The following is a 19773-nucleotide window of genomic DNA, read 5'->3' as shown; positions in this document are numbered from 1 at the left end:
TTGAAAAACTCAAACTGTTGATATTCCCCGTAAAGTCAAGTTGAAATATTCAGGGGGGAAAAAATCACAATAGATTGGGGTTTCTTTTGGAGAGAAAAAACGAATTTAGAAAAAGTAAACATTTTGAGATTTTCTGAAAATGTTCAGAATTTGTAGATGTTCATACTGCCTGTGCTGCAGCACCTCTTTTCACCCTCTGTCTGAAACCAGAGCCCAGTCTGCTCTGATTGGTTAGCTCCATAGAGATGTCACTTCGATATGGGAATAAACAAAGAGTCTAATGGAGGCCTTGTCTCCTGATCAGATATAACAGGAACTACAAAGCTGGTTATCAGCTGACTCTTTGAAACCATGATTTCCTCCTCAGGCTTTCGAACCCACATTAAATCGGACATTTGTTGTACAGTATCATTTGACTCATGAACAGCATGAAGAGAGTACTATTGGAATAAATGTGATGATGTGGTGACGTGTTTGGATTTGTTAGGTTACTCTATCCTTTCACAATACTCCATTGATTTTCAGGAAAAAGTATTGATTATACCTCAATCTGTATGGATATACATGATATATGATATCTGCAAGAGAATAAGAGTCTGTCTAACCTGTTAAGCCCGAGAGACCCGGTACCGGGGCACTGCCGCAACATCTTGCAGGAAACAGTGTCTGAGGGCATGTTCATTTAATAAACTATGAATGTTTTATATCCATGTAACGGGAAGAAACTCATCTAACTGATCTTTTTTTTTTTTTTTCAAAATAAAACCCACAATGCTAACAATGAGCCTCTGAATTAGCAACGAGCGAAAAATGCTAACAGATTACTGCACCAAAAATCACTCACAAAACCTTATTATTTATCTTTTCTGCACATCCATGACATCGATTCACATCGTGAGGTGACACAGAATCGAAGGGTACCCTCATTATCACTCAATTATACAAAATTGCGACGTTATAAACAAAAACAGACATCAAAACATGTGGCGCTAGGTAGCTAATAATGCTAACATGGTTACCTTGTCTCTGTAGTCTGCTCAAAAGTGGTCTTCAATGGCATTAAAACGATAAAAACGCTGCTGAAGTTAATCCATAGGTTAATCCATGTGTCTGTGTCCCTTTGAAATGATTTCTGATAATCCATAAGCATTAAAACTGCTTTTTCCGTTTCCAGATGTCAAAGCTAGAGATAGGTTCACTCTCATGCAAAACTACATGCGCGCAGCCCCCACCTTTTTGTTTTACAACGTGTGTCTGGGGGAATCCCCTTTAGATTATATTGGCTCTAACGGTCAGAAAGAGGTGTCAACCATCAAAATCGAGCAAGGGGGGCCAGAGATATGGAAAAAAAAAACATTTCCACCCAAATCACCTCAGAGGTGGAGTTTGTTTGGCTAAACCTCTCTAAAAAGGTCAAATGTCACTTGTTTTGCATCAATCTTGATACAGGGTACTTATTATATGTTGTACTTTGGATTCCTAAAGCTTTTAGTCTACCTTACCATCATCCAAGGGTAGTTTTCACTATAAGTAAAAAATAATCTTTGGACGGACACTATAATTTACAGTTTTTTACTATGTAAAATCTGAATTTTCTTTAAAATAAAAGACATCTATATTGTTCTGACTTTTCTACATCCAACTCACAGGTTTATCATTACTTTGAGAAAAAAAGATTATTAATTAACCCTTTTAGAAGGGAAGATATGGTCATTTGTTCTGGGAATGTCATTTTCGAGCCTGAGACCTGAAAAACAGGCTCAGGGCTTAACAGGCTAATGGACTGGAAACTTTGAAGAGGAGGAACTGGTGTCCGTCAGGAAGAAGCTGCGGAGCAAAGAATATAATGAGTCATTAATCCAGAGGGGGAAGAAGTACTCTCATTATTTGCATTCAAATGTAACCTCAATAAGAGTCAAAAAGTATTAGCATAAAAACAATACTTTACGTACCAAAAGTAAAAGTATGCGTTGTGCAAAGTGGCCATTTTATCCACCAGGTATTTTTGGTTGTTAAAATGATTGATGGGGGGTAAAGGTGGGGTTTATTTGAATGACTTTATACAGTACTGGGTAGCTTCGTCTATACTATAATGTGTGTTGATTTATATTGTGTATTAATATCCTAAATCTGCTATGTCAGTCAATCTGTAAAATACACGTAGTGAAGTACAAAGTACAACACTTGCCTACATAATGTAATGAAGTAAAAGTATAAATTAGTAAAAAGTACAATTACCTCAATGTTTTACTTCCGTACAGTGTGAGTAATGTACTTAGTTACATTACACCACTGCAATAATCTAACGCTTGTTCTTCACCATGAACTTTTCCCTCTCACACTGCAGTGAATCGTATGTTAGTCAGGACCAGTTTAACAAGTTCATCCACTTTCAGGAGCCGGTGGACGGACAGGCCAGACAGACTGCTCTTCATCTTTGAAGTCTCCCTCAGAGGTTGGATGTGTGTCACTTTGAGAGGAGAAGTTGTTCGAGGTGTCCACTTGATGGCGATGTTGTTCAGAAAAAGGCGGGATCTGAAGTGTGTGAATGTTCAGGGAGAAGCTGCAGAGGTTTTTGTACAGCGTTGTGGTGTTTCCTGTCACTGTGGGCTGCACAGCACAGTAGAACACAGCAGAGTCTGTCACTGCAGCAGAGGAGAGGCTCAGATTGATCTGGGTTTTATCCTCATTCGATTTAACGGACAGTCGAGAGTTTGCTGCAGGTTTTGTTCCCCACTGAAGGATGAGGAACTCTGGTGGTTTTCCTGGATATTGTCGATACCAGAAGAAATTATCAGTAGCTCCTATAATTTTGGAGTATCTGTAGGACAGAGTAACAGAGCTGCCTTCTGGACTGAACTCTTCTTTCTGTAATGCAGTGAGATCTTCACAGCTGACCCCTGAAGAGAGGAATAATTCAAAAGACTCAGTTAATTGATCACATTTGATCAACATTAGAATTTAACGTTTTCATGCAGAATGTTACGTACCTCTTAGAATGGAAACTAACAGTAGGGAATGTAAATAATAGTCTAATGACAGCATGTTGAATGAAGGTGATGATGATGATGGTCTGTGTTGAACTCTGGTGAATATGGAAGTTCCTCTCTCTTCTATAGTTCAGGAACATCTTAGCTCCTCCCTGAATCTCTCTGGCTCCTCTTAGATCTGTATTTCACTTCTCTCAGTTACACTTCCTCTCTGCTGGGGGTTGAGTTGTTTGAACATTAGTTGTGTTGTTTCCCTAAAGTCTAACAGAGAGAGACTCCCTCTGGTGGATGCTGTGCAGTATTGTGTTGTCTTTGCTCCAAAGGTTTTTGTACAGAGTGTTGGTGTTTCCTGTCACTGTGGGCTTCACAGCACAGTAGAACACAGCAGAGTCTGTCACTGCAGCAGAGGAGAGGCTCAGATTGATTTGGTTTGACTTCACTGTAAACTTCAGTCCAGGGATTGGATCTTTAAGTATTCCTCCAATTCCTAAATGAGAGAAGATGAACTCTGGTGGTTTTCCTGGATATTGTCGATACCAGAAGAAATAATCACCACCAGTTGCTTCTTTGGAGTATCTGTAGGACAGAGTAACAGAGCTGCCTTCTGGACTGAACTCTTCTTTCTGTAATGCAGTGAGATCTTCACAGCTGACCCCTGAAGAGAGGAGTAATTCAAAACACTCAGTTAATAGATCCCATTTTATCAACATTAGAAGTTAACGTTTTCATGCAGAATGTTACGTACCTCTTAGAATGGAAACTAACAGTAGGGAATGTAAATAATAGTCTAATGACAGCATGTTGAATGAAGGTGATGATGATGATGGTCTGTGTTGAACTCTGGTGAATATGGAAGTTCCTCTCTCTTCTATAGTTCAGGAACATCTTAGCTCCTCCCTGAATCTCTCTGGCTCCTCTTAGATCTGTATTTAACTTCTCTCAGTTACACTTTCTCCTGGGTAACAGATCCAAAGGCAGTCTGTAAATAAAAAGTCAGAGGACCTAGGATTGAACCCTGTGGTACACCACAATAAATTACAGACCACCAGAGTAACTTATTTTATAAAGATAAGAACAAAAGCAATCAAAACTTGAGTCTGTGATGTGTACCAGTTTATTGAGAGAGGTGATTTCAAGTGTTTGATCAGTCAGTAAAAAAAAGTAACAATGACGGGCGTTAACGTGAAGTCAGATTAGTGAGAGGTGTTTCATCTAGAGAGAAATGTGTTTTAAATCATCTTAATCTAATACGAATTGTACTTCATACCCAACATTTAAAAGGTCTTGAACACCACAACACAAGCTGCTGTTCCAATAGAACCTATAATCACATTGTGCTCAGAGATAAACTTAATCCAATAACAAAGTGAGAGGACCTAGGATTGAACCCTGTGGTACACCACATGAAATCACAGACTGACAGAAAAACTGAAAAACTTATTTTAAATTCATGGAGACTACATTATATCTTTAATCTTTGATAACAGGTCAGATTGCCTTATTGAGTTAAACATTTGAACCTGTTGATGTGAATCAAAGGTAGTACATGTGTTTGTATGTTAGTGCACAATTGTACATAGAATTCAAAATATCAAGCAGGTAAATTACATTACTGTATCATCACAAACTGCTGAAGTCTGACAGAGAGAGACTCCCTCTGGTGGATGCTGTGCAGTATTGTGTTGTCTTTGCTCCAGAGGTTTTTGTACAGAGTTGTGGTGTTTCCTGTCACTGTGGGCTTCAGAGCACAGTAGTACACAGCAGAGTCTGTCACTGCAGCAGAGGAGATCTGCAGAGGAACTGATGTCTTGTTGAGTGTAGCATCAAATCTGTCTTCCTTGAACTCTGCAGCTTTATCTCGACCTCCTGAGAAACGCTTCAGCATGTACTTTGGGTAACCATTGACTTCTTGTTTGTACCAGAACAGATAGGGATATGTGTCAGTTGTCTGATATGTGCAGCCAAGTGTAACTGTGTCTCCTTCAGTAGCGCTGACATCTCCTGCTGGCTGGGTCACTGTGTCTTGTCCTTTACACTCTGGGGAAGAAGAGACCATGCAGAGGAAGAGATGAATCAATAAAGATGATGGATTAAAGGAGAACAATCAGTAGCTTTAAACAGTTACCTCGAAACATGTTGTAGTTTCTATCTTACCAAAGGAGAGAGCAGCAAGAATAATCCACAGCCAATGTTCCATCTCTACAACAAGGTTTAAATCAGCAGCAGGAAGTAGCTGATGTTCAGCATTCAGTGTGAGGATGGTTCTCTTCACAGCAGCACTTCTTATTGACTGGATGGTTGAACACAGTGCAGAAGACGTGCACCGCCTACTTGATAATGTGGCCCTCTAGTGGAGGTGAACAGCTCAGTACAACAGTGTGGAGAAAAGGCTTCCAGCAGCTTGTCAGTGTGTCAGCTGGTGTTTGTGTACAGAGTGTTGGTGTTTCCTGTCACTGTGGGCCTCACAGCACAGTAGAACACAGCAGAGTCTGTCACTGCAGCAGAGGAGATGCTCAGATTGATTTGGTTTGACTCCACTGTAATATTCAGTCCAGGGATTGGATTATTCATAATGTGTCCATTTCCTAAATGATAGATGATGAACTCTGGTGGTTTTCCTGGATATTGTCGATACCAGAAGAAATAATCATCCAATTCAGCAACCTTGGAGTATCTGTAGGACAGAGTAACAGAGCTGCCTTCTGGACTGAACTCTTCTTTCTGTAATGCAGTGAGATTTTCACAGCTGACCCCTGAAGAGAGGAGTAATTCAAAAGACTCAGTTAATAGATCACATTTGATAAACATTAGAAGTTAACGTTTTCATGCAGAATGTTACGTACCTCTTAGAATGGAAACTAACAGTAGGGAATGTAAATAATAGTGTAATGACAGCATGTTGAATGAAGGTGATGATGATGATGGTCTGTGTTGAACTCTGGTGAATATGGAAGTTCCTCTCTCTTCTATAGTTCAGGAACATCTTAGCTCCTCCCTGAATCTCTCTGTCTCCTCTTAGATCTGTATTTCACTTCTCTCAGTTACACTTCCTCCTGGGTAACAGATCCAAAGGCAGTCTGTAAATAAAAAGTCAGAGGACCTAGGATTGAACCCTGTGGTACACCACGATTAATCACAGACCAAAAGAGAATTGTAATGTATAAAGATAAGAACAAAAGCAATCAAATCTTGAGTGTGTGATGTGTACCAGTTTATTGAGAGAGGTGATTTAAAGTGTTTGATCAGTCAGTAAAGAAGGAAAACGTGGCAATAACAATGACGGGCGTTAACGTGAAGTCAGATTAGTGAGAGGTGTTTCATCGAGAGAGAAATCTGTTTAAAATGATCTTAATCTAATAAGAATTGTACTTCATACCCAACATTGAAAAGGTCTTGAACACCACAACACAAGCTGCTGTTCCAATAGAACCTACGATCACATTGGGTTTCGAGATAAACTGAAACCAATGACAAAGTGAGAGGACCTTGGATTGAACCCTGTGGTACACCACATCAAATCACAGACTGACAGAAAATTAGAGACACTTATTTTTAGTTCATGGAGATTACTTGAATCAAGGCAGTACATGTGTTTCTATGGTAAAATTGTTCACAGATTTCAAATGATCAAGCAGGTAAACAACATTACTGTATCATCACTAACTGTTGATGTTTATCAACAGTTGAACTGTAATGTAGCATATTATTTTCCATGGCATTATTGTATGATCATATGTCAGATGAACAGATGCCACTGGGCTTACAACTAAAGACACAGCCACGCAAAAACTGCGGCATGTGTACGCAGGGGCGCCGTAAGGGGGTGAAAAGTTAGGACGATTCTGAGGGCCCGTGACTGACAGGGGCCCAAACAATTTGAGAACATTAAGAAAAAAATGTTTAAGCAACCAATGTGATTATCTTTTCATGGGGCTCCTTATGGGTACTGCAATTTTTGAAGTGCCGGAGCCGCGTTCCGGCAGCACTATACCCCGTAATGACACGTTACGCTTGTGTTGTGTTCAAGGAACCTGAACATGGCCAGGAAAAACAGGCAGTCGCTTGTTTAATTCTGTTGCGGTCTAGATTTCTTAAATGTTTTGTTTCCTTCTGCGCTGCGTTGCGTGCATGTCTTCCTTCTGCAGGTAACGGGGAGACGCGCTCTGGCGGCGGTCTCGTTCAGGATCCGAAAATACAATTTAAATATTTTGCACACTTATTCTACTTATTCCTAGTGTGCCACTGGTTACGGTACCGCGTGCCACGTGCCTACGGTTACCGACCCCTGCCCTAGGTTGCTCTTTAAGAGTGGTTTGAAGACTGCAGATGTCAGGGCAAGTGGGAATAAATATGAAAAATAAGAAGTGTTGGTGAAGGTCCATCAGGAGTCTGGCACCTGGTGGACTGCACTCATAAAAAGTTATTAGGATAAATGTTTCAGATAAATTAAAGTAGCGTGGTGTTGAAGCATCAAATAAAGGATGGCTCTCTGCTGGGGGTTGAATTGTTTGAGAGTTTCTTGTGTTGTTTCCCTAAAGTCTGACAGAGAGAGACTCCCTCTGGTGGATGTTATGCAGTATTGTGTTGTCTTTGCTCCAAAGGTTTTTGTACAGAGTGTTGGTGTTTCCTGTCACTGTGGGCCTCAGAGCACAGTAGTACACAGCAGAGTCAGACAGCTGAAGCTTCTGGATCTTCAGAGGAACGGATCTTAATCTTGAATCCAATGTGGATGAGAATCTGTCCTCGTCCTCTGTTTTCCCCGTGCCGATCTTAAAGCGGCTCAGGATGAATGTGGGGCTGTTGTCTCCGAGCTGTTTGTACCAGAAGAGATAGTCATTTGATGAAGTGGTGTTATAGTGACAGCCAAGCGTTACTGCCTCTCCTTTAGTAGCAGTCTTTTCTGCTTCAGGTTGCAGCACGTTGTCTCTTTGGGCTCTGCATTCTGTAAAACAGCAACAAACAGTATCAGGGCCATGTTAGAGAATCATCTCGATGTTAGACTGATATCAAAGAGTTCATACCAAGACTCATAGCAGCCAGCAACACTGAGATAATCAGATGCATCATATCTGCAAGTTGAGAAACTCTGAGCTACAGCGAGTATAAAGAGGACTGATAAACTCTGCTGAAGTCTGACAGAGAGAGACTCCCTCTGGTGGATGCTGTGCAGTACTGTGTTGTCTTTGCTCCAAAGGTTTTTGTACAGAGTGTTGGTGTTTCCTGTCACTGTGGGCCTCAGAGCACAGTAGTACACAGCAGAGTCTGTCACTGCAGCAGAGGAGATGATCATATTGATTCGGTTTGACTCCATTTGCTTTTTCGTCACTGTAATATTCAGTCCAGGGATTGGGTTAGTTCCTACTTGGCCTGAAGCAGAGTGTGAGATGAGGAACTCTGGTGGTTTTCCAGGATATTGTCGATACCAGAAGTAATAATTAGCATTAGATCCAGCTTTGTAGGACAGAGTAACAGTGCTGCCTTCTGAACTGAACTCTTCTGTTTTGACTGGAGTCAGATCTTCACAGCTGACGCCTAAGGGAAAGAATAACTCTGTTATTTAATGTTATAAAAGTCCTTTTAGCAGAACCACACTCAGAAAGCGTTGACACTGATTTTGTATCCATCTACGAACCGGATAAGATTGCAAACAACATCAGAGAAAAAGCTGAGTTCTGCAGGGACAGCATGTTGAATGAAGGTGATGATGATGGTCTGTGTTGAACTCTGGTGAATATGGAAGTTCCTCTCTCTTCTATAGTTCAGGAACATCTTAGCTCCTCCTTGAATCTCTCTGTCTCCTCTTAGGTCTGTATTTCACTTCTCTCAGTTACACTTCCTCCTGGGTAACAGACTGGTAGCAGCATGTTGTATCAGCTGCAGGTGATCATTGTTATAGTTTGGTGATCTCTTATCACTTAATTTCCTTAAACTAATTCCTAAATTTACAAAAGAAAATCCAGCTGCTACGTTGACTGAATTATATCAGACTCTTCACGTATTGTCTGCAAAACAAAGACAATTCCTCAGATAAAGCAGCATGTAAATATAAACTGAGAGGACCTAGGATTGAACCCTGTGGTACACCTTAATTCATCACAGACCAAGAGAGAACAACAGAGAAACATATTTTATAAAGATAAGAACAAAAGCACTAACAAACCCAAGTCTGTGAAGTAAACCAGTACGTAGAGATTATTGAAACGTCTTCAGTTAAATACAACGTGAATCCATCCGTTTGTTTTGTCTTTTGTGTTTAATGTTGATCAGTATTGTGTTGTCTCTGCTCCAGAGGTTTCTGTACAGCGGTTTGGTGTTTCCTGTCACTGTGGGCTGCAGACATGTTACAACACAAGCTTGTTTCCCATCTCAGAGAGCTTTTGTGGTTTCGTTAGATTTTGTCATCAGGCTCAGAGCTAGAGTTTTTCTTCCAACTTCAGGCGCCATTAACCTGTTAAGCCCGAGAGACCCCGGTACCGAGGCCCTCCCGCAACATCTTGCAGGAAACAGTGTCTGAGGGCATGTTCATTTAATAAACTATGAATGTTTTATATCCATGTAACGGGAAGAAACTCATCTTACTGATCGTTCTTATTTATTTTTCAAAAATAAAACCCACAATGCTAACGCTGAGCCTCTGAATTAGCAACGAGCGAAAAATGCTAACAGATTACTGCACCGAAAATCACTCACAAAACCTTATTATTTATCTTTTCTGCACATCCATGATATCGATTCACATCGTGAGGTGACACAGAATCGAAGGGTACCCTCATTATCACTCAATTATATTAAATCGCGACGTTATAAACAAAAACAGACATCAAAACATGTGGCGCTAGGTAGCTAAAAATGCTAACATGGTTACCTTGTCTCTGTAGTCTGCTCAAAAGTGGTCTTCAATGGCATTAAAACGATAAAAACGCTGCTGAAGTTAATCCATAGGTTAATCCAATGTGTCTGTGTCCCTTTGAAATGATTTCTGATAATCCATAAGCATTACAACTGCTTTTCCGTTTCCAGATGTCAAAGCTAGAGATAGGTTCACTCTGATGGAAAATTACATGAGCGAAGCCCCCACCTTTTCGTTTTACAACGTGTGTGTCTGGGGGAATCCCCCTTAGATTATATTGGCTCTAACGGTCAGAAAGAGGTGTCAACCATCAAAATCGAGCAAGGGGGGCCAGAGATATGGAAAATCCACCCAAATGACCCCAGAAGTGGTTTCTTTTTGCTAAACCTCTCTAAAAAGGTCAAATGTCACTTGTTTTGCATCAATCTTGATACAGGGTACTTATTATATGTTGTACTTTGGATTCCTAAAGCTTTTAGTCTACCTTACCATCATCCAAGGGTAGTTTTCACTATAAGTAAAAAAAATGTTTTGGACGGACACTATAATTTACAGTTTTTTACTATGTAAAATCTGAATTTTCTTTAAAATAAAAGACATCTATATTGTTCTGACTTTTCTACATCCAACTCACAGGTTTATCATTACTTTGAGAAAAAAAGATTATTAATTTACCCCTTTTAGAAGGGAAGATATGGTCATTTGTTCTGGGAATGTCATTTTCGAGCCTGAGACCTGAAAAACAGGCTCAGGGCTAAACAGGCTAATGGACTGGAAACTTTGAAGAGGAGGAACTGGTGTCCGTCAGGAAGAAGCTGCGGAGCAAAGAATATAATGAGTCAGCAATCCAGAGGGGGAAGAAGTACTCTCATTATTTGCTTTCAAATGTAACCTCAATAAGAGTCAAAAAGTATTAGCATAAAAACAATACTTTACGTACCAAAAGTAAAAGTATGCGTTGTGCAAAGTGGCCATTTTATCCACCAGGTATTTTTGGTTGTTAAAATGATTGATGGGGGGTAAAGGTGGGGTTTATTTGAATGACTTTATACAGTACTGGGTAGCTTCGTCTATACTATAATGTGTGTTGATTTATATTGTGTATTAATATCCTAAATCTGCTATGTCAGTCAATCTGTAAAATACACGTAGTGAAGTACAAAGTACAACACTTGCCTACATAATGTAATTAAGTAAAAGTATAAATTAGTAAAAAAGTACAATTACCTCAATGTTTTACTTCCGTACAGTGTGAGTAAATGTACTTAGTTACATTACACCACTGCAATAATCTAACGCTTGTTCTTCACCATGAACTTTTCCCTCTCACACTGCAGTGAATCGTATGTTAGTCAGGACCAGTTTAACAAGTTCATCCACTTTCAGGAGCCGGTGGATGGACAGGCCAGACAGACTGCTCTTCATCTTTGAAGTCTCCCTCAGAGGTTGGATGTGTGTCACTTTGAGAGGAGAAGTTGTTCGAGGTGTCCACTTGATGGCGATGTTGTTCAGAAAAAGGCAGGATCTGAAGTGTGTGAATGTTCAGGGAGAAGCTGCAGAGGTTTTTGTACAGCGTTGTGGTGTTTCCTGTCACTGTGGGCCTCACAGCACAGTAGTACACAGCAGAGTCTGTCACTGCAGCAGAGGAGAGGCTCAGATTGATTTGGTTTGACTCCACTGTAAACTTCAGTCCAGGGATTGGATCTTTAATTGTTCCTCCATTTCCTAAATGAGAGAAGATGAACTCTGGTGGTTTTCCTGGATATTGTCGATACCAGAAGAAACTATCACCACCAGTTGCTTCTTTGGAGTATCTGTAGGACAGAGTAACAGAGCTGCCTTCTGGACTGAACTCTTCTTTCTGTAATGCAGTGAGATCTTCACAGCTGACCCCTGAAGAGAGGAGTAATTCAAAAGACTCAGTTAATAGATCACATTTCATCAACATTAGAAGTTAACGTTTTCATGCAGAATTTTACGTACCTCTTAGAATGGAAACTAACAGTAGGGAATGTAAATAATAGTCTAATGACAGCATGTTGAATGAAGGTGATGATGATGGTCTGTGTTGAACTCTGGTGAATATGGAAGTTCCTCTCTCTTCTATAGTTCAGGAACATCTTAGCTCCTCCCTGAATCTCTCTGTCTCCTCTTAGATCTGTATTTCACTTCTCTCAGTTACACTTCCTCCTGGGTAACAGATCCAAAGTCAGTCTGTAAATAAAAAGTCAGAGGACCTAGGATTGAACCCTGTGGTACACCACATGAAATCAAAGACTGACAGAAAAACAGAAACACTTATTTTAAGTTCTTGGAGACTACATTATATTTAAACCTTTGAGAAAAAGGCCAGATTCACTGATTGATTTAAACATTTGAACCTGTGGATGTGACTCAAAGGCAGTACATGTGTTTCTATGGTAGTGCACAATAGTTCATACATTTCAAATGATCAAGCAGGTAAACTAAATGACTGTATCATCACAAACTATGGATGTTTAACAGAGAGAGGCTCCCTCTGGTGGATGTTGTGCAGTATTGTGTTGTCTTTGCTCCAAAGGTTTTTGTACAGAGTGTTGGTGTTTCCTGTCACTGTGGGCCTCAGAGCACAGTAGTACACAGCAGAGTCTGTCTCTTTAGCTGAGATGATCTCCAGATCAACTCGTTTCTCTGTTTTGTCAATGTGAGCAGAGAAATCAGATTCAGTGGGATGGATCCCTCCTGCCTCTGTGATGTAGAGCAGGAACTCTGGTCTGGATCTCTGGTATTGTCGGTACCACTGGATATTGTAGATAGTCCCCTCATATTTACATGTCAGGCTGATGTTTCTGCCCTCTGCAACATGTTCTTCACTTCTTTCTGGCTTTATGCTGTTCATGGAGCCCAGGGCTGCAAAATGAGAATTATTCATGTCAGTTAGTCTGCAGGAGATTTTAACATTAAGAGACTCAACGGAGGGTCTTCAATTTCCTGTCATCTTTGATCAGTTTGAGATAAACCATGACCAAATGTCTTCATAGATCACAACGGTTGCTGCCTTACACAATCAAACCTCCAGTTATGAAATCTCTGGCTAATACAGCGGGTTAAATGAGACTTTATCTCTGTTCCAACACTCACCTATGAAGAGAGAGAAGAGTAACCAGAGGTAAAGCAACATGTCTTTGGAGATGGTAAAGTGGAACAGTCAGCAGATGAGTTCTCCTCCTGCAGAAGTGAAGCAGGAAACAGCCTCTCTGCTGCTCAGCCCTTCTCCTCAACATCAGATGATTGTGCTTTTAGTTCCTCAAACATCTCACAAAACATCTCATTGGTTGATATAAACGTCAGTGGGCGGGGCCAGAGAATCATGTTTTACTGGTTTTAAACCATCAAAATACTTTTCTCATATTTAAAACATTTAGTTCTCTTTGTGTTTCTCACTGACTCATACATTGAAATGTACAACAATTTAGCAATTACAATGACGGGCGTTAACGTGAAGTCAGATTAGTGAGAGGTGTTTCATCGAGAGAGAAATCTGTTTAAAAAGATCTTAACATAATAAGAATGTTGCTTTATACTCAACATTAAAAAGGTCTTGAACACCACAACACAAGCTGCTGTTTCAATAGAACCTATGATCACATTGTGCTCAGAGATAAACTGAATCCAATGACAAAGTGAGAGGACCTAGGAGTGATCCCTGTGGTACACCACATGCAATCACAGACTGACAGAAAAATAGAGACACTTATTTTAAGTTCATGGAAACTACATATCTTTATTTCAAGCTGTGGTTTTAAAATATATATATATTTAAATGCATTTATTTAACAGGGACAGTGCACATTAATTAACATTGCTGTAAATGTGCCAGTTAGCCACGAGGCTATTTTTCATCTGTAGTCCCTGGACAGATTTTAAAAGTCAACCTAAAACACTTTTCATTTTAAACAAGTAAATACAATCCATTTAAAACATGCAACATATATTACTGGAATACTTCAATACAAATAAAAACATTTAAAAGACAGAACAATAAAACAAAACAAAAGAACATGTTAAAACACAGGCAGTGGGTTGTAAGGAGCAGAAGATTGTGTCAGTGTCTCAGAACTGATTCCTCACCAACCATGTTTTGAGTTTTGATTTAAATAAACTAAACGTAGTCTGGTCTCTGATTGGAGATGGGATTGAGTTCCATTGCTGAGCAGCTTTAACAGAAAATGAAGACTGACTGAAAGAACTTTTTCTGAGTGGAATAATGCAATCTGCTCTCGCTGCACCTCTTGTTATCCTAGTTGCAGTTGTGCGTATGTTAATAAACTGTCTAAGAGGAGCTGAGGTAAGGCATGTTTAATGAGGTTTTCCCAAATCAACAAGTTGTATTTTTTGAGTATTGGGCAGTGATGTGAATAAACAGATTTGTTGTCCAGTATTTTGAGTGTTTGTGTGTACAATGACTCCAGTGGTTTTAATGTTGTTGTACTGGCATGTGACCAGAGGCCTGTACTACGAAGCTGGATTTTTGCTTAGCCGGCTAAATTCAGGGAAATCTCGGGCTTTCCGGTCCTACGACCCTGGTTCTCTTTTTAGCAGGCTAGATTTCCATGGTAACTTATGCTGAGCGGCAAACCTGGGGGCTATACTACGAATCAAGATTTTCGTTTAGCAAGCTAACTTCAGGGGTTTCCGGTCCTACGAAGCTGGTTCACTTTTTAGCAGGCTAGATAACTTATTCTGAACGGCTATCCTCCGGAGCAGGATAGGTTCCAGGATAAAAGCACTGCCTGCTGACCAATCAGAGCTCAGTGTGCGGAGTTTAAAGCGATCAATTCATATGACAGGAGGAGAAAGGAAATACAGTTTAAACTGCCGTTGCAGGAAAGACAACCGGCCAAAATCACCGACTGTGTGAACGTGAAAATTAATAGAATATCCCCTCCCATCTTCAGAGCAATCTGACTATTATAACATTAGCGTTAAGAAAGCTTACTTAAATATCTGCCACAACATAAGTAACCTACAGTCCGCGGCACTGTGAGTGCAGACGTACCCCATTATCCTTCATATCACATGATATCACATCATAATGTATCATATATTTCCTTATCTGAGTCAGCTGAGCCGTATCTGGCCGTGCAACACTCACAGTGTCACATACTGTATGCAGAAGTATTATTTTAAGCAACACATTAAGTTGACGAAACACTGGAGTCAAATGTAATTAAAGTCAGATCGTGTCTTAGACGGGGCAGTGATATCATAAACCTGTTAATGTACGCATTCAAACACTTTCTCTGTTACCAGCTGTATTCACCTTGCAGGTGCAGCTATGTGGCTTTGATCCTGGATAAAGTGTTTAAGTCATGGATGTTTAAAGTTTAACTTCTTCATATTTGACTAATATTAAAGTTCACTTTTCATTCAGGAAGTATGACGCTGCGCTGTCAGTACGCTTGTCCATGTTTGTGATTGATCGAATGCTCCAAATACCACCCCTTTCATGTGAACGCGCACCTAACTAGATAGGACAAGGCTGGCTTGAGCGATCCACTTGATAACCAGCGTCGTAGTACAGTTTAGCGAGAGCGCGTATGTTTTGGATTACGCCAACCGGCTAACTCCAACATATCCAGGTTAGGTTGAACCAGCTTCGTAGTACAGGCCTCTGGTCGTTAAACTGATTCACTGACTGAGTTAAACATTTGAACCTGCAGATGTGAATCAAAGGCAGTACATGTGTTTGTATGGTAGTGCACAATTGTTAATATATTTCAAATGATCAAGCAGGTAAACTACATTACTGTATCATCACAAACTATTGATGTTTATTAGAGAGAGACTCCCTCAGGTGGATGCTGTGCAGTATTGTGTTGTCTTTGCTCCAAAGGTTTTTGTACAGAGTGTTGGTGTTTCCTGTCACTGTGGGCTTCACAGCACAGTAGTAGGAGACCAGGGACAGTTGCAACACTTTTTGGGCTTTTCCCCAATAAGTAAAAAACCATTTACAATAGGATAGCCATTTTGCTATATTATACATTATCAATATGTCAGCTACTGAAACAATGTATTTAAGATGTTTTTATGAAATAAGTACAGGTTGGGAAATGTATTTAAAAAAAAAACCTCAACAGTTACAACTATCCTTGTGTACAGGGACAGTTGTAGCACATGCCAGGCACAGTTGTAACATGTTAATAACGGTTACCTTTTTTCACACTACATGACAACAAATAGGGAAAGCTATCAAATTCTAAGGCAACAAGATTTGAATGGGGTTTCACACATCCTCCAACAAACAATGAACAATGAACAGGATAACAGATAACACACACAGCATCATCCTCTGTGAAGGATTAAACTGTTCTCTGAGAGGTGCTTCTACCTTAATTATGTAGACCTACCTCCTTTGAGCTGAGACCATAGTATAAATCAGCTGCCTCCAGATAGTCTCTCAAAAGCATCTCCTGCTCTGTTGAGAACACCTTCTTTGGTGTCCAGTAGCCTACTCTTGGGGGTGTTTGTGATCCCTGACTCTCCAACCTCAGCCTCTTTGTATGGAACCGGTACAGGGTGACATGGCATATATCATGGGACTTTGCCACTTCCCTGAATGATTTGCCCTTCTCAACTTCATTTGAGGCCCTCTGCAGCAGAGCAAGTGGCACTCCCCTGTCTGTCTTCCTCTTTCTGACATTTGGCATACTGTAAACACACACACACACACTTTAGGCCTACTGTACAGTATTTTATTCTGTTTATTTTTACAGGGACAATGCACACCAATCAACAATACAACTGTATGCTTGAATGAACAATTGATCATTCAAGCAAATGAGCCATCATTGTAAATGTGCCATGTTACAACCGTCCCGTTACAACCGTCCCAGGACCACCAGTCTTGCTTTCACCCCCTGTGAACCTGCCTGATTGCTAGCTTGACCCATATTTAGCTAGTTATATTTGTAGCTTACAAAACAGTGATTCTAATAATACTAGTTTGGATTCCTAGACATTTGAACTCAAGACAGTATCCAAAAAATACATCATATAAATGTAGTTAATATTTTACCTCAGAAACACTTTTGCTGATATCTTACGCGAGAAATTCAAATGTGGCTCCTTTTTTTCTCAGCGATCTTACCATCTATCTGCGCATGTGCATCTTCTCTCTGTTTTGTTTTCTTCATGTTTTCACGTGTGTGTCGTCTGCATAGCTATGGTAACTTATTTCATTGTTATCCATAAACTAAGCTATTGGAAGCATGTAGATGTAAAAGGGAAGAGTCCCCAGGATGGAGCCTTGAGGAACCCCACAGGTCATATTCGTCAACTCAGCTGTGTAGTTAACTATAAGTAGCATTCAGACCAATACAAACAGTGCCAGAGTCCCACCCAGTTTTCCAGTCGGTCTAGTAATATGTTGTGGTCAACAGTTTAAAATGCAGCGCTGAGATCTAATAATACTGACAGTGAGATTCTGCCACTGTCTGTGTTTAAGTAGATGTCATTAAAGAAGTTAATTAGAGCAGTCTCAGTGCTGTGTGACTGGAACACAACAAAACAGTTATTTAGTTCCAAAACAGCTTTTTAGCTGTTGAACTTTTTCAATTATTTTAACCGGCCTATAAATGTTCATCAATGAAGCCCCTAGGTAGTTCTTTAAGAGCGGTTTGATGACTGCAGTTTTCAGGGCCTGTGGGAATAAATATGACAAAGGAGACGTGTTGGTGAAGGTCCATCAGGAGTCTGGCACATGGTGGAATGCACTAATTGAACATTATTAGGATAAATGTGAGAGATAAATTAAAGTAACATGGTGTTGAAGCATCAAATAAAAGATGCCTATCTGCTGGTGGTAGAACTGTTTGAGAATATCTTGTGTTGTTTCCCTAAAGTCTAACAGAGAGAGACTCCCTCTGGTGGATGTTGTGCAGTACTGTGTTGTCTTTGCTCCAAAGGTTTTTGTACAGAGTTGTGGTGTTTCCTGTCACTGTGGGCCTCAGAGCACAGTAGTACACAGCAGAGTCTGTCACTGCAGCAGAGGAGATCTGCAGAGGAACTGATGTCTTGTTGAGTGTAGCCTCAAATCTGTCTTCCTTGAACTCTGCAGCATTATCTCGACCTCCTGAGAAACGCTTCAGCATGTACTTTGGGTAACCATTGACTTCTTGTTTGTACCAGAACAGAAAGGCTGTATTAGATGTCTGAAATGTGCAGCCAAGTGTAACTGTGTCTCCTTCAGTAGCGCTGACATCTCCTGCTGGCTGGGTCACTGTGTCTTGTCCTTTACACTCTGGGGAAGAAGAGACCATGCAGAGGAAGAGATGAATCAATAAAGATGATGGATTAAAGGAGAACAATCAGTAGCTTTAAACAGTTACCTAGAAACATGTTGTAGTTTCTATCTTACCAAAGGAGAGAGCAGCAAGAATAATCCACAGCCAATGTTCCATCTCTACAACAAGGTTTAAATCAGCAGCAGGAAGTAGCTGATGTTCAGCATTCAGTGTGAGGATGGTTCTCTTCACAGCAGCACTTCTTATTGACTGGATGGTTGAACACAGTGCAGAAGACGTGCACCGCCTACTTGATAATGTGGCCCTCTAGTGGAGGTGAACAGCTCAGTACAACAGTGTGGAGAAAAGGCTTCCAGCAGCTTGTCAGTGTGTCAGCTGGTGTTTGTGTACAGAGTGTTGGTGTTTCCTGTCACTGTGGGCCTCACAGCACAGTAGAACACAGCAGAGTCTGTCACTGCAGCAGAGGAGATGCTCATATTGATTTGGTTTGACTCCACTGTAATATTCAGTCCAGGGATCAGATTATTCATAATGTTTCCAGTTCCTAAATGATAGATGATGAACTCTGGTTGTTTTCCTGGATATTGTCGATACCAGTAAAACTCATCACCACCAGTTGCTTCTTTGGAGTATCTGTAGGACAGAGTAACAGAGCTGCCTTCTGGACTGAACTCTTCTTTCTGTAATGCAGTGAGATTTTCACAGCTGACCCCTGAAGAGAGGAGTAATTCAAAAGACTCAGTTAATAGATCACATTTGATCAACATTAGAAGTTAACATTTTCATGCAGAATGTTACGTACCTCTTAGAATGGAAACTAACAGTAGGGAATGTAAACAATAGTCTAATGACAGCATGTTGAATGAAGGTGATGATGATGGTCTGTGTTGAACTCTGGTGAATATGGAAGTTCCTCTCTCTTCTATAGTTCAGGAACATCTTAGCTCCTCCCTGAATCTCTCTGTCTCCTCTTAGATCTGTATTTCACTTCTCTCAATTTCTTTTTTCATGTTATCACGTGTGTGTCGTCTGCATAGCTATGGTAACTTATTTCATTGTTATCCATTAACTAAGCTAGTGGAAGCATGTAGATGTAAAAGGGAAGAGTCCCCAGGATGGAGCCTTGAGGAACACCACATGTCATATCCGTCAACTCAGTTGTTTAGTTACCTATAGAAACAACGTTTTTCCTGTCTGTTAAGTAGCATTCAGACCAATACAAACAGTGCCAGAGTCCCACCCAGTTTTCCAGTCGGTCTAGTAATATGTTGTGTTCAACAGTTTAAAATGCAGAGCTGAGATCTAATAATACTGACAGTGATGCGGCTTTCACACCAGCGCTTTTCCCTTTCTAGCTCCTAGCTAGAGCTTTTCTGGTTCAGCTCCGGTTTCCCTTTTCAGCTCCCGCTCTGTTCACACCGCCCAGCTGCTGCTGCTGCGTCATGACGTCACCGTTTACATCGCTGATTTGCTCCCCAACGATGCTCACAACAACAACGGGGGGGGGACTGCGTCGGGTCGATGATCGTGTTGCTTTTAATCATACGAAGCCAGATTAAATTAAATAACGACTTCTCCAACCTTATACTTTTCTTCAGAGTGCCGTGGTTCATTGTTTATTAATGTGTTTCAGCGGCATTTAGCGCCT

General features: G+C 40.5%; 1 protein-coding gene and 3 gene segments (V, D, J or C); all 4 read right to left on the bottom strand.

Moving 5' to 3' along the window:
- Positions 1–4599: 4599 nt before the first annotated feature.
- Positions 4600–5893, bottom strand: LOC117469165. Its single transcript, XM_034113542.1, has 4 exons — positions 5834–5893; positions 5406–5743; positions 5145–5337; positions 4600–5027 (listed from the first exon to the last, which is right to left on the bottom strand). Exons 1-4 carry the CDS (start codon positions 5886–5888, stop codon positions 4600–4602), a joined length of 1014 nt encoding a protein of 337 aa, XP_033969433.1. The 5' UTR covers positions 5889–5893.
- A 1728-nt stretch (positions 5894–7621) lies between these two features.
- On the bottom strand, positions 7622–8154 carry LOC117469161 (the record flags this gene model as incomplete). The annotated part of the segment is given in 2 exon segments: positions 7622–7932; positions 8012–8154. Coding segments are annotated over 2 exon segments (357 nt in total), but the record flags the coding sequence as incomplete, so codon positions are not given.
- Positions 8155–11720: 3566 nt separating this feature from the next.
- LOC117469164 lies at positions 11721–13084 on the bottom strand. The segment is given in 3 exon segments: positions 11721–11733; positions 12423–12729; positions 12961–13084. Coding segments are annotated over 3 exon segments (360 nt in total).
- Positions 13085–18320: 5236 nt separating this feature from the next.
- On the bottom strand, positions 18321–19171 carry LOC117469169. The segment is given in 2 exon segments: positions 18321–18837; positions 18928–19171. Coding segments are annotated over 2 exon segments (396 nt in total).
- Between the last annotated feature and the right edge of the window lie 602 nt (positions 19172–19773).

This window comes from Trematomus bernacchii, unplaced genomic scaffold, assembly GCF_902827165.1.
Source record: "Trematomus bernacchii unplaced genomic scaffold, fTreBer1.1, whole genome shotgun sequence".
In the NCBI taxonomy this organism is placed as follows: domain Eukaryota; kingdom Metazoa; phylum Chordata; class Actinopteri; order Perciformes; family Nototheniidae; genus Trematomus; species Trematomus bernacchii.
Note: the sequence above shows the minus strand (reverse complement) of the source record. Positions and strands in the feature narration are given on the sequence as shown.